Here is a 14,270-nt window from a genome sequence, read left to right on the forward strand (position 1 = left end):
TCTTTCTAAGCCTCAATTTCCTGATCTGATCTATAATAGAGGGTTTTACATAAACTACATCCATGTTTTAGAGCAAGCACTCTGCAAATCACAAATCATAGGATTCTGAGTTATTTTTATGAAAACCTCTAATAACAGAAATGCATCTGGTTTACACAAGTCTATTTAGTATAGATTATCCTTTCACCTTTAAGTCTTATCCTTCAAATGGATGATAATAGCTGGATTCTATATTACTAATTTTCAGGATATCATGTGAAAGTTTTATTTTTTAAAAAATCAGTCTAATTCCTACTGGAAAATGTAAAAAAGATAGCTCTTAAAAGATATTTAAGCATTAGGTATATTTATGTAAGAGCAGAGAAAGAACAAGAAAGTATAGTATAGTACATAGTGCTATATAACTAAAAAGAGGACACTAATGAGCCTAATAAATGTTTTAAGTCACCTGAATGTGTACATTCTTATTTTCTATTCTACTTTCCAACGGGTAAAAATATACTATTAAAAATCAAGTTAGCATGTTTGTTTCAGTCTACTCATAGTTTCTACAAAGCAATTATTGATGAAGTATAAAATTTTGATGATGCATAAATTACAGTAGGATTGATGTGGTAAATGTTCTGTCAGCATTTCCATTATAAACTTTATTTTTTATGGAATTATTTCTTAGTCATAAAATTTTTTTAGGTTGAAACTTGGTACTGAAATCATCAGTCCAGGATTTTATACTTATTTTACCAACATTTTTGGAATTTTATTAGGTAACTTCTGGTTTGAGAAAAGCTGTTCTCCCAAAGGAAAAGCCTAGTATAGGTGATTTATTTGAGGAAAATCTCATGCAGATTAACTATAATATGTATTATTATATGTATAATATCCAGGAAACTATGAAAAAGGAGGTGAAGCACAACTAAGGCCTACCACAAAAAACTGGGATTTAGGCATTTTTTGACCACTTTTTAAAAGTTCAATAAATACTTACCTCTGTTCAAGGGAAGGTTTGGGTTTTAAAATGTTAAATGGGAATATATGATCAGATAACTATTATATATGGTAGTGTGAAATCATTTGAGTTACATGTGTATAAAAGCTTGTCCAACTTGGTAAAATTTTACTAAGAATAAAAAAATTAAAATAATAAAAAGAGATACTGTTACTAGGGTGAGGTTTGGCATGCAAAGTTTCAACACTTAGCAAGTTTTATGGCCAAGCTATATGTCCTTAAAAATAGGGTTTTATAAATGGAAGCACTGGCACAACCTTCACTATAGTATTGCAAACAGCAACGCTATTTTATATATCCTAGACAATAATGTCCTTTTAAAATAAAAAAGCAGGTTTTTCAACTGGTCTACTTTAATATGTTGGGCTCAAAATTTTTAAACAAAAACAATTGGAACCACTATTTTCCTTAAAATGTCAAAGGTGAAAAGTCCTGGAAATAGACTTGGGACAGCATAAGAGTTTTGTTATAGAGTTCAGCCATAGTGTGTTTTCCCCCATGACAGGTCAGCTTTGATGTACAGAGGAGCTCACTCTTGAAGGAGGACACTTTTGGCAAAGACTGACAGAAGAATATTGGCCAAGTAGGTGGGGGGCTACCTAAGAATATTACCTTTCTTAGTGAAGCCCCGTGTTTCCAAAAAAGCTTTCACTGTAGCAGTTTAACCACTCCAGCTTTAAAGATAGCATTTCTCTATTAAAGTGTTTCATTTAATAAAGCAACAGAAAGATATATTTTGTTTTGGGGTATGACTTTTTTCAATTGCCAGGAAAGATGAAGGCCACCACAAATCTTTCCACTAGGCTAGCTAAAACCTTAGCTCAGCCTTAAGAGTTTGAAAAACAAGATGGAGTGGAAGGGAAAACAACCTATCCAAAAATGATAGGTTTTAATGAGTAATGACTATATTCTTATTAAAAAAAAAGAAAAAAAAGAAAAAACCACCAAAAAGGAAAAAAAAAACACCAAAAACCAAAGCTATAAAAAACAACTCTCACATCCCAAGAAGAAATTTTTTTAGTGGCCCTGGTCTCAGCATGGTCCTGCCAATTTCAAGCCCCGACCATACACGTATTCTCTAAATGGAATCAGTGGCTACAAAGCGGCCAGCGTATCGTTAGTCACAATACAACAGTAAGGTTGTGAACATACCTGAGCAATGTTCAAGGTCTAGAGCATTGGAGGATGGGCAGGACAAGACAGGACAGAACAAAAATAAAGGAAGAAAAAAAGAAAAGACAAAACAGTGACTATGAGGCCAGCCTCAAGAAACCCAGAGTCAGAACAAGCCCTCCCACATGCCAAGCTACTTTTAAACAAACAAAAAAACTAAAAAAAAGAAAAGGGAACCAAGAAAATCCAACTTTCCAATGATGTAATACTGAAAAATGACAAAGGTAATAAGTAAGCCTGCAAAAACTAGAGACCAGAACAATAGGGGGAAAAAACAACAACCACAACACTGCAACAGAATGAAAACCTTTAAGAAACAAAATATGATGGTTAAGTCATGTGTAGGTTTATCTGGCAAAAGGTACTCTTGAGGCTGGCCTTATAGAAAAAAAAGCAATGCAAAAAAAATCAACTTTCAAAATATCTACTTTTCAATTTAAACATCTCCAAAGCAATAATAAACGATAGGAACAATATAGTGTTCAATAAACCTAACATTACTTTAAATAAAAAGATAAATCACTGAATAGTCCTAAACTGTTTTGCTCAGTTAGCTATAGCAAAGAAAGAGAAAAGAATAGTGCAGACTCTATGCAGAATTTACTAGGTTTACAGCATAGTACAGTACCTGCTTATTTAAACCTAGCATATTGCAGACCATATCCCTGGAATAAGGTTGCTCCAACACATATCTCAACAAAGCAGTCTGAGGTTCGAACAGATCCTTTAAAAAATAAAGAAAATTGTTGCTTCAAGATCAAAATTAGTTTTAATTTTAAATGATTTTTAAAAAGGTTAACTATTCTGATGGGCATTTTCATTACTTTTGAGTAATGCTTAGTAGAAAGTAAACTAGATTGAGAAAGATGATACTGTTTTATTTTTAACTTGCTATGTGCTCTTAGACAAGTATCTTTATCTCTCTGTATTTATAATTTTTGCATGAGAATAGATTAAAAATAAGAAAGCATGTCGACTCTATCCAATAGTGTTACAGTTACAGGACTATTGGCCACATGATTAGTTTACCCTTAATGGATTTTTCTCTCTGACACATCAAAAAAATTGATGTTCCTTTCTCATCTAGAATGACTGAAACAATCATTATGTGAAAAGTTTTTTTTTAAGATAGTATCTGGTTTTCTTAATCCCTATCATTTGACCTGCCTGTTTTGCATAAATGGCCTCTAAAAGGAATATTAACCTATTACCTGAAAATGCTCTGCCAGAAAAGGGTCACTGGTACAGAGGCAGCAACAATACCATAAACTATTTGAGCATCTTTTGAATAATGTGGCAATCTGATTATGACTTATGACTATTTATAGCTATATACTTAATGGCTAGGACAATGGAGATAGCAATTGTACAGAACATCTTTTATAACTAAAGCTTACTTTATGGACCAAAAATTTGATTAAATTCAATTTCTTATGGTAACAACATACCTTATCATATGGTAAAAGGCCTTTCAAAGGAAAACGAAGTGTTGTAGGATCCAATTTCCAGGAATTACAAATGGCACCAGAGTTATTTACCACTGGCAGGAGACTACAGCGCCCTGCATGTATTACACAAAATGCATGTGAGTAAATGCAATGCTTGGCAAATGCATGGTGCCTCACCTCTGAAGGCCAAAAAAATTGAATCTTATTATTTTAACCTCAAATGATGACTTATTTACTTGAAAACCATCAAACCTTCTAAGGGAAGTTGTGGGAGTATTCCAAAGTCATATTCCTTGATCACTCATACTTATTTCAGATGTCCAGGTGACACCTTAGGAATGTCTTACTTGATAAAAGAAAAATAGCATGTCAAATAAAGGACGAGGAAAGAATTTCAAGTCAAATTGAACTGCTCAAGCAGAGAAAAGCTATAAAAGGTCTGAAAACTCAGAATCAAAGAATGTCATAATAAAAATTGAGCTACGAAAAAGATTCTGATTCTATTTTGTTGTTCTCCCATGTGTAAAAAGGTATGGAAGACAGTTTAGATATCAATGATTCTATTTACAGATTGTTTTCCAAACAAGGGGGAAAAAGTCAATATACCCGAAAAAACAAAGTAAATGGAATTTAAAAAAAATTTTTTCTTCCAAAGTGAACAATCTCTAAGATCACAGCATATTGATTTTAAATTCTGATTCTCAAAACTTAACTCTCAAATAAAAACAAATAATTAAATTGCATAGTCTTAAAAGTATGAAGGTACAAATATAGTTAGCTGCCTTCATGATTTTCACCTGTCAATGACAGACTACTCTCCTGACACAACTACCATTTCATCTATCAATTTATACCTACTACCTTTCTACTACTCTATTTCTACTCTTATGAAAGCAGAAAGAAATGAGACCCACTTTGGAATGGGAGAAGTATATCACTCACATTTTAGCTCTCCTCTGCATCCTAATAAATACTTATGAAATCCTGAATGATAAGGCCTAGGCAGCCATGCCATTTCTGTATTTCTTGGACATTTGGAAGATTATTGGCCTATATGTGAAGAATCTAAGCCATTTCTGAAGGTAATGTAATTCCTAAGAATGTATATAGGTCCAAATAGGAAAATTACATTACATTCCTCCAGCATATATAAGATACCCAACAGACTATGTCAAATCAGAAGAGTCAGAGAATTGGATAAAGGAACACGTTTCATTTGAAATGGGTTGCAGCCTCCCAGGAACTTCCCTATGCTTTGGGACTCTCTAGAAGTCTAATAAACAACTTTGTTTCTCTATCAATGGGAAAAAAATCTCCCAACATGTTTTCAACCTGAAGCTAATAACAAAGACCCACTGTAGACAGCTGACCTCTTTCTTCTCTTTCTCTTATTTACTCTATAACAGTATTTCCTACAACCCAATGTACATCCTATATTAAACCAATGTTCCTATGCTTTGAAAGATACTAAAATATCACCACCAAAATGCAAATACTTAGAGAAAGACATTTCTTTCGCTACAATTCAACAGCTACACAATAAATCTGGAAATCAATAGAGATAGTAACATTTTACCTTTTAATTTAGCCTTACCACAAATGGAGTTTATCCTTGCTGTGGGCCTGAAGGTATCCACAAAGTCTGACACAAGGTTACCTAATAACTTAAAAAAAAAATAAAAATAAGATACGCAAGGCTCAATCTCAAAGAGCATTTACTTAAAATGTACTCTTCACTTTGAAGTACATAAATCTATGGAATCCATATTTGTAAGGATAGGGATGAGACCTTGTGATTTCATTGTTATGGGAAATTTCCAGGTAAGGAAAATCCCACCACCAAAGAGATGACCTAGAGCACAGAATCACAAAGCCAATACACATCAATGGAAGGACTTTAACCCGGTACTTCCTAGTTTGGAGACAGCTCTCTATCCCCTATAACATCCCACATTTCTGACTATTTGATTTACAAAGAAAAATAAGAGTATATGCAGTCAACCTTGTGGCAAATGAAAGGCTCTCAAAAGTCAACAAACAAATTAAATAAACTTTCTACCCTCTTCAGGCATGAGAAGAAAAATATGAGGAGAAAAGTGCTGGAAAGTATTATTTTTATGGTTAATATTTAGTAATACAAAATAGAATGGCAATACCAGAATTAGCTAACCATGGAGGGCAACTAAATGATGCCGTAGACAGGGTGTAGGCCTGGACTCAGGAAAACTCATCTTCATGAGTTCATATCTAGCCTCACACTTACTACATGTGTTACTGTGAAGAGTGAATCAAATTTTGTCTATTAATCAGCATCTTTTAAATTAATTAATCAAAAACTTAAGCACCCTCTACTTAACACTAAGTAAGACAGTCACTTGCTAAAGTGGGTGACAACTCCAGAGGCCATTGTCCTGCCCGTGGGCAGTTCTAGGCAAATTGAAAGACTGCAATTGGTTCCTGTAAAGTGGAGGAAGAGACAGGAAGTGACTAGAAAAAAGGACTATAAAAAGTCCTGAACTGCTTTTGGATTTCACCTTGTGACTTGGCTTTTGGACTTGGCCTTCAGTCTTCTCCTTTGGAGTTCATCTTGGGAGACTCTACTTGGGAGCCTGGGTTGCTGGGTAAGTAGCTGGCCTACCTTTCCTGGCTTTTGGAGGGACTGGTTCTAGAGTGACCTCCCTTTCCTGGAGGATGCTGGGTTGGTGGAATCCTTGCTGAAGACACCACCAGGTCCTCTGGCTGCAGGTTACCTATCTCTGCCAGGACTGAGCCAGACACTGGAGCACCACTTAGGGTGATAGGCTTTCTCTACCTTCTTCTTACATTTCTCCACTTTCACTCTTTCCACCTCTTTGTAAATAAAGCTACTAAAAGTCATTTTGACTTAAGCTATAATATTTTAAAATTGTTGACCATACTATTACTTTAGAAATTTCATATTAGCATAACAACCTAAATTTTTATATTCTTACATAACCTGGGAAAATTACTTTCTCTTGTTTGCCTTAGTTTCTCATCAGTAAAAGGAGTTGGAGAAGGAAATGGCAACCACTCTAGTATATCTGCCTAGAAAACTCCAAATAGGGAGGAATCTGACAGAGTCGAACACAACTGAAAAATGACTCAACAGGAAGTTCAATAAAAACCTTAATCATGGAACTAATAAAACTTACCCAGTGAGGAAGCTTCCCCTCAGGATATAATTTTCTGATCTCTGTAACTGCAAAATAGGCTGGTAGTAAACAGGAATTTCGTTCCAAAATGTAAGCTATAACCTGTGATGATAAGATACAAATTTGATTCAAGCTGAATTAAATATTGTTTAACAAAATTTTCATTATCAAACCACTGTCCGAGATTTTGAGACATAACTAGCAACATTAGATTAATTTGTACAAAAAGAATTTAGTTTAGATATAAAGTAGTTTCCATATAATGATAATTATTAAAATACTGGAATAGGTTATTGATAGACTGATTTCCTGTTGAGGAAAGCCTTTAAAACAGAGCCAATGGCAGGGAATAGGTGCATAGAACTGTAATTCCTGCTGCTAGGGAGGTCAAGGCTGTTAGATTGCTTGAGCTTGAGAGTTCTGAGTTGCAGAAGGCAATTGGGTATCTGATATAAGTCCTATACTATATGATGAGCACCTAGGAGAACTACAAACTAAAAAAAAAAAAAGCAGGGCAAATATCTACTGATGATAGAAATGCAATAGATCAAAGTTTCCATGACAATCAATAATGAGATAGGGCCCTAGAATAGGTGGTGCACTTCCAGACTGAAAAAGATAAGGATGCTCAGTCTCAAAATAAACAAAAAATAAAAATAAAATAGGGCCCATGATGTAAGCAGAGAGAGATTACTGGTTCTCATAGAGTTAAGTCTGCACAGCAGAGTCCACAAAGGTATTCAAGGTTCTTAAGCCTCTTATATGCCAATATCTATGCTTACCTTTATCAAATTAATACTATTATAAGAATGATAAGAATCAAATAAATCTCTGGATTACATAATAATGATTACTGATTGACTTTTAGAGTAATTCAATTATATAAACATGAGGTTTTTCCCTCCCTCTATCTTTTTTTTTTTGTGGTAAGTAAAAAGAAAACAGAAAAGTAGTCTGCGAGGTTTTTTTTTTGCTCCAGTATTCCATGAATTCTAGAGTGGATTGAATAGATCAGAAGGTTCCTTGGAATGATAATTAGAAATAAAAATCAGGTTCATGTGTAATTACCTCTCTTGCTGCTAGAAGCTGCTGTACCACAGCTGAACTCACTGTATTGGGTATTGTTAAGACTTTCTCCAAAATCACTTTTAAGAGATCTCGTACACCCTGATGGTTGTGGGAAGGAAACAAAGAAAAAAAAGAAGAATCAGGTTAAAGCTGAGAAATCAATACTCAGTCTTTTAAAAGAAAAAAAAAAGTACAGAAAATTTCTACTAACACAGAAGCTGCTTTTTATTCCCTAGTCTTCAAAATCAGAAACTTTACCTCTCAGTTGATGTTTTTTCTAAACCCAATTAGACATTAATGCTTTAAAATGTAGCCTATCCAAATTCAAGAAGATATCTATAGTACAACAAAAATAATCCAATATTTGTTAAGTACAAGAACAAGTTAACTGAGAAAAGAAATATAAGTTCATGCCTATAATACATAGTTATCACTAACTACTCTGAAATGCTAGACCCAGTCCTAGTATTTGCAATTTAGAGTTATATTTTGAGTTCAGTCTATTTAGAAAGACCTGAGTCGCTGATCTGATAATATTGCAGAAAATAAAGAATTTTAAAGAGTCCAGGAGAAAAAAAAATTTCTACAAAAAATTCTTGTCAAAAAAAAAAAAGGAATATATTTGAATATGCCTTAAAAGTTTCATGCTTAAGAAAGAATGAAACCAAGCAGAACCAGGGTGACAGAGTAAAGGAAGGGACTCCCCTGAGCTCTCCTAAAATGCACTCAAAACTTTAAGAGGGGATGTTCCTCAATTGGGGAACGGCTGAACAAATTGTGGTATATGATGGTAACAGAATACTACTGTGCTATAAGGAATGATGAATTGATGGATTTCTATAAGAACTGGAAGACCCTACATGAATAGATGCATAGTGAAATAAGCAGAACCAGGAGAACTTTATATACAGAGACTAACATTGTGGGACGATCAAATGTAATTGATTTTGCTACTAAAAACAATGCAATGATCCAGGACAATTCTAAGGAACTTATGAAAAAGAATGCTATTCACATCTAGAAAAAGAACTGTGGGACTAGAAATCCAGAAAAAAACATGTGACATCACTTGTTTACATGAGTATTATGGGTTTTAAAGTGTTGTGGCAGGGGAACTGCATCCCCCAGCGCACCTCAGGGGTCCCTCCCTACTATTTCCTAGCATGGGATTGGTCTTGAATTAAACCAATCCTGTGCTAGGGAGGGGGCCATGTCCCCCCCCCCCTTTCTGGGCACAGAACTGGTCTATATAAGTACCAATCCTGTGCATAGGTGGGAACTTTGAATCGAATTGGATTCAAAGTTTAGAGAGTTAGTGAATTTCAGCTGAGGGAAACTCTTTTTAAAAGGATCAAAAGGGTAGAATTTTTCTTTTAGCATCTTTCGCTCTTTTAAAAAAATGAATAATACGGAAATGGGTTCAAGTGATAATATATTTATATGTATAATCCAGTGGAATTGCTTCTCCACTTCAGAAGAGGGAATAGAGAAAACATGAACCATGGAAAATTTTTTTAAAATTACAAAATTAAAAAATTTTTTAAAACCAACAACTTTTAAAATAATGACTCAAATTCTGGAGTTGCAGAACCAACAAAAGGATGGGGTGAAAACACCCCATCACAATATAACTTAAAAGGTTGGCAGGAAAGGTCTATCTCACTAAAGTCAGAGTAAAATGCAGGTTGAATCCCAAAAGGCCAGTAGCAGGCTGTGGGGGTAACTGAATTGGCAGCAGTGGCTTCTGAAACTCAGTCCACAGACAAGGGAGTAAGACAACTGGTAGGGAGACTACAAGTGACCCTTTACTAGCACTGAGTTCAATATTCTATTGCACTGCTCATATGCAGTTCTAGGTCACAGTCTCAGGGGATAGGAGAAACGCTACCACATTAGAGCCTTCAATAGCAGGAGAATGGGGACTGGTCATGATTCCAGGGCAAAAAGATTGTTTGTATAGCAAAGGCCAGAAGAACAGTGACCACATCTCTCTTTAGATCATACTACTTTGGAAGAATTGAAAATTTATAAAGCTGAAGAACTAACTCTGAAAACAGTTAACATGAAAAATCTGACGCTTAGGACAATGCCCTACTGCTCTTGAAGCAGAGGCCAACTTTAACAGAAAGTTAACAATCAAGAAATAGAATGGACTTTGGGTCAAGATGGCAGCTTAGAGAAAGCTGGAGTTCAGATCTCCGGAAACCCTTCCTTACCGATCTCAAGCTATATGCTCCTAGGACACTGAAATTCAAAATGAACAACAGCATAGACCCCGGAAATCCTCCTCCTGGACCTGGATCAAAAGGTACGCCCCCCCCCCCAAAAGCCAGAACCCGAGATCATGCGGATCTAAGGGATAGGCAGAGGGAAGGTCCCAGGACCCATCCCCCCAACCCAGAGCACTGAGTCCAAGGCAGCAGAGGGAACCTCAGAGCCCCAGGGCCAGCTATTCTGAAGGCCGCCTCCTGAAAACAACCTGACTCAGTCGAGGGGGAACCCAACACAGACAGCAGGGAAACAGAGAGAGACGGGGGGAGCCTGTAACCCCCAGGCTGGATCCTTCCATCCGAGTCTCATGGAAGGTTCCTGTCTCAGGGCATACTCAGTTCAACCCAGCGAAAGTTAATCCCATCAGGAGCCCTCGGAGTTCCAGGAAGCCACGGCCCCTCCTCCCTCAGAGTGCAGGCTCTTCTGACCGGCTAAGGCATTGAAACAAATACCTCATGGAAAGGGCCAAGCCAGGCTCAGAGCGTGGAAGTGGGGCAGTGGAGAAGCATCCAGAGGGAACTGAGGAGGGCAGTAACACGGAAACACCAGCAATTCCTGGCTTCCCCGGGAAGACAGAACAACAACTGCATAGAACAGACAATTTGCCTAGGAATAAAGCCTCTGAACACCAGACAGAGATAAGAAAAGCTAGACCTCCCCACTCAGATAGAGATGGAAAACTCCACAGAAAAGCCTCAAAACTCCAAGAAAAACAAGAAGGGGGCGACTTTGGACACATTTTATGGAGCAAAAATACAAAATACAGAGAAGATAGAAGAGGAAACACAAGCAAATGCTCCGAAACCTTCCAAAGGAAATGGCAACTCTCCACAAACCCATGAAGAATTTGAATTGGAAAGGATCAAAAAGATGGAAGCCTTCTGGGAGGAAAAGTGGGAAATAATGCAAAAGAAATTCAAGCATCTACAAAACCAGTTTGATCAAAGTGAAAAGGAAAACCAGGCTTTAAAGGTCAGAATTAGGCTATTCGAAGACAATGAGCAAGAATTAATAAAGCAAAGCCAAAAGACCAAGAAATTAGAAGATAACATAAAATATCTCACTGATAAGGTCATAGACTTGGAAAATAGAGGGAGAAGAGACAATTTAAGAATAATTGGACTACCAGAAAAGCCAGAAATAAACAGCAAACTCGACATCGTAATACAAGATATAATCAAAGAAAATTGCCCAGAGATTCTAGAACAAGAGGGCAATACAAACACTGAAAGAGTTCACAGAACACCCTCTACACTAAATCCCCAAAAGACAACTCCCAGGAATGTAATTGCCAAATTCCAAAGCTTTCAAGCAAAAGAAAAAATCTTACAAGAAGCCAGAAAAAGACAATTTAGATATAAAGGAATGCCAATCAGGGTCACACAAGACCTTGCAAGTTCCACTCTGAATGATCGTAAGGCATGGAACATGATTTTCAGAAAGCAAGAGAGCTGGGTCTTCAACCAAGAATCAGCTATCCAGCAAAACTGACTATATACTTCCAAGGGAAAGTATGGGCATTCAACAAAATAGAAGATTTCCAAGTTTTTGCAAAGAAAAGACCAGAGCTCTGTGGAAAGTTCGATATCGAAAAACAAAGAGCATGGAATACCTGAAAAGGTAAATATGAAGGAAAGGGAAAAGGAGAAAAATGTTATCTTTTTCTTTTACTCAAACTCTCTTCTATAAGGACTACATTTATATCAATCTATGTATATTAACATATGGTGAAAATGTACTGTGTAAATAGGGGGAAAAGAAAGACCAAATAGAATAATCTTTCTCACACAAAGATTCACATGGGAAGGGGAGGGGAAGAAAACTCCTATAAGAAGGAGAGGAGGAGAGTTTTTACTTAAACCTTACTCTCAGGGAAATCAACTCTGAGAGGGAAAAACATCCAGATCCATTGGGATCTTGAATTCTATCTTACCCAACAAGGGAAGGGAGAAGGGAAAACCAAGGGGGGTAGGGCACAAAAAGGGAGGGACTAGAAAGGGAAACATATCAAGGGAGGGGACAAGGGGGACTGATTCAAAGTAAATCACTGGACTAAAAGGTAGAGCTGAAGAAGAAAGGTTAGAATTATGGAAGGATATCAAAATGCCAGGGAGTCCACAAGTACATAACTTTGAACGTGAATGGGATGAACTCACCCATAAAACGTAGACGAATAGCAGAATGGATTAGAATCCAAAACCCTACCATATGTTGTCTTCAAGAAACAAATGAGGCGGGTAGACACCCACAAGGTCAGAATTAAAGGATGGAGTAAGACCTTCTGGGCCTCAAATGACAGAAAGAAGTCAGGAGTGGCAATCATGATATCTGATAAAGCCAAAGCAAAAATAGACCTGATCAAAAGGGATAGGGAAGGTAATTATATTTTGTTAAAAGGGACTTTAGATAATGAGGAAATATCACTAATCAACATGTATGCACCAAATAATATAGCACCCAAATTTCTAATGGAGAAACTAGGAGAATTGAAGGAAGAGACAGTAAAACCATATTAGTGGGAGACTTGAACCAACCATTATCAAATTTAGATAAATCAAATCAAAAAAATAAATAAGAAAGAGGTAAAAGAAGTGGATGAAATCTTAGAAAAATTAGAATTAATAGACATATGGAAAAAAATAAATAGGGATAAAAAGGAATACACCTTCTCAGCACCACATGGCACATTCACAAAGATTGACCATACAATAGGTCACAGAAACATGGCATACAAATGCAGAAAAGCAGAAATAATAAATGCAGCCTTTTCAGATCACAAGGCAATAAAAATAATGATCAGTAATGGTACATGGAAAACCAAATCAAAAACTAATTGGAAATTAAACAATATGATACTCCAAAATCGTTTAGTTAGAGAAGAAATCATAGAAACAATAATTTTATCGAGGAAAATGACAATGGCAAGACATCCTTTCAAACCTTTTGGGATGCAGCCAAAGTGGTAATCAGAGGTAAATTCATATCTCTGAGTGCATATATTAACAAACTAGGGAGAGCAGAGATCAATCAATTGGAAATGCAAATAAAAAAACTCAAAAGCGATCAAATTAAAACCCCCCAGCAGAAAACCAAACTAGAGATCCTAAAAATTAAGGGAGAAATTAATAAAATCGAAAGTGATAGAACTATTGATTTAATAAATAAGACAAGAAGCTGGTACTTTGAAAAAAAAACAAAATAGACAAAGTACTGGTCAATCTAATTAAAAAAAGGAAAGAAGAAAAGCAAATTAACAGCATCAAAAATGAAAAGGGGAACATCACCTATGATGAAGAGGAAATTAAGGCAATCATTAAAAATTACTTTGCCCAACTATATCGCAGTATACCAAATTAGGTGATATGGATGAATATATACAAAAATACAAACTGCCTAGACTAACAGAAGAAGAAATAGAATTCTTAAATAATCCAGTATCAGAAAATGAAATCCAACAAGCCATCAAAGAACTCCCTAAGAAAAAATCCCCAGGGCCCGACGGATTCACAAGTGAATTCTATCAAACATTCAGAGAACAATTAATCCCAATACAATACAAACTATTTGACATAATAAGCAAAGAGGGAGTTCTACCAAACTCCTTTTATGACACAAACATGGTACTGATTCCAAAACCAGGCAGGTCAAAAACAGAGAAAGAAAACTATAGACCAATCTCCCTAATGAATATAGATGCAAAAATCTTAAATAGGATACTAGCAAAAAGACTCCAGCAAGTGATCAGAAGGATCATCCACCATGATCAAGTAGGATTTATACCAGGGATGCAGGGCTGGTTCAATATTAGGAAAACCAACCACATAACTGAACACATCAACAAGCAAACCAACAAGAACCACATGATTATCTCAATAGACACAGAAAAAGCCTTTGATAAAATACAACACCCATTCCTATTAAAAACACTAGAAAGCATAGGAATAGAAAGGTCGTTCCTAAAAATAATAAACAGTATATATCTAAAACCATCAGCTAATATCATCTGCAATGGGGATAAACTAGATGCATTCCCAATAAGATCAGGAGTGAAACAAGGATGCCCATTATCACCTCTATTATTTCACATTGTACTAGAAACACTAGCAGTAGCAATTAGAGAAGAAAAAGAAA

The 14,270-nt window shown here is 35.9% G+C and overlaps 1 protein-coding gene across 4 annotated transcripts in view; it reads right to left on the reverse strand.

The window, feature by feature from the left end:
* The window catches only part of MED23 (mediator complex subunit 23), a 69,059-nt gene that overhangs the window by 42,062 nt on the left and 12,727 nt on the right, over window positions 1-14,270 (reverse strand). For 2 of the 4 annotated variants that reach the window (XM_001380351.5, XM_056818792.1), the window contains exons 6-11: window positions 7,869-7,967; window positions 6,801-6,902; window positions 5,222-5,291; window positions 3,628-3,740; window positions 2,808-2,903; window positions 2,159-2,176 (exon numbers count right to left, since the gene is read on the reverse strand). In XM_001380351.5, coding sequence (XP_001380388.2) covers window positions 2,159-2,176; window positions 2,808-2,903; window positions 3,628-3,740; window positions 5,222-5,291; window positions 6,801-6,902; window positions 7,869-7,967 — 498 coding nt within the window. The remainder of the gene's footprint in view (window positions 1-2,158; window positions 2,177-2,807; window positions 2,904-3,627; window positions 3,741-5,221; window positions 5,292-6,800; window positions 6,903-7,868; window positions 7,968-14,270) is intronic. The other 2 variants (XM_003340484.4, XM_056818793.1) reach the window with 1 other exon arrangement.

This window comes from Monodelphis domestica, chromosome 2 (genome assembly GCF_027887165.1).
Source record: "Monodelphis domestica isolate mMonDom1 chromosome 2, mMonDom1.pri, whole genome shotgun sequence".
NCBI classification, from domain to species: Eukaryota; Metazoa; Chordata; class Mammalia; order Didelphimorphia; family Didelphidae; genus Monodelphis; species Monodelphis domestica.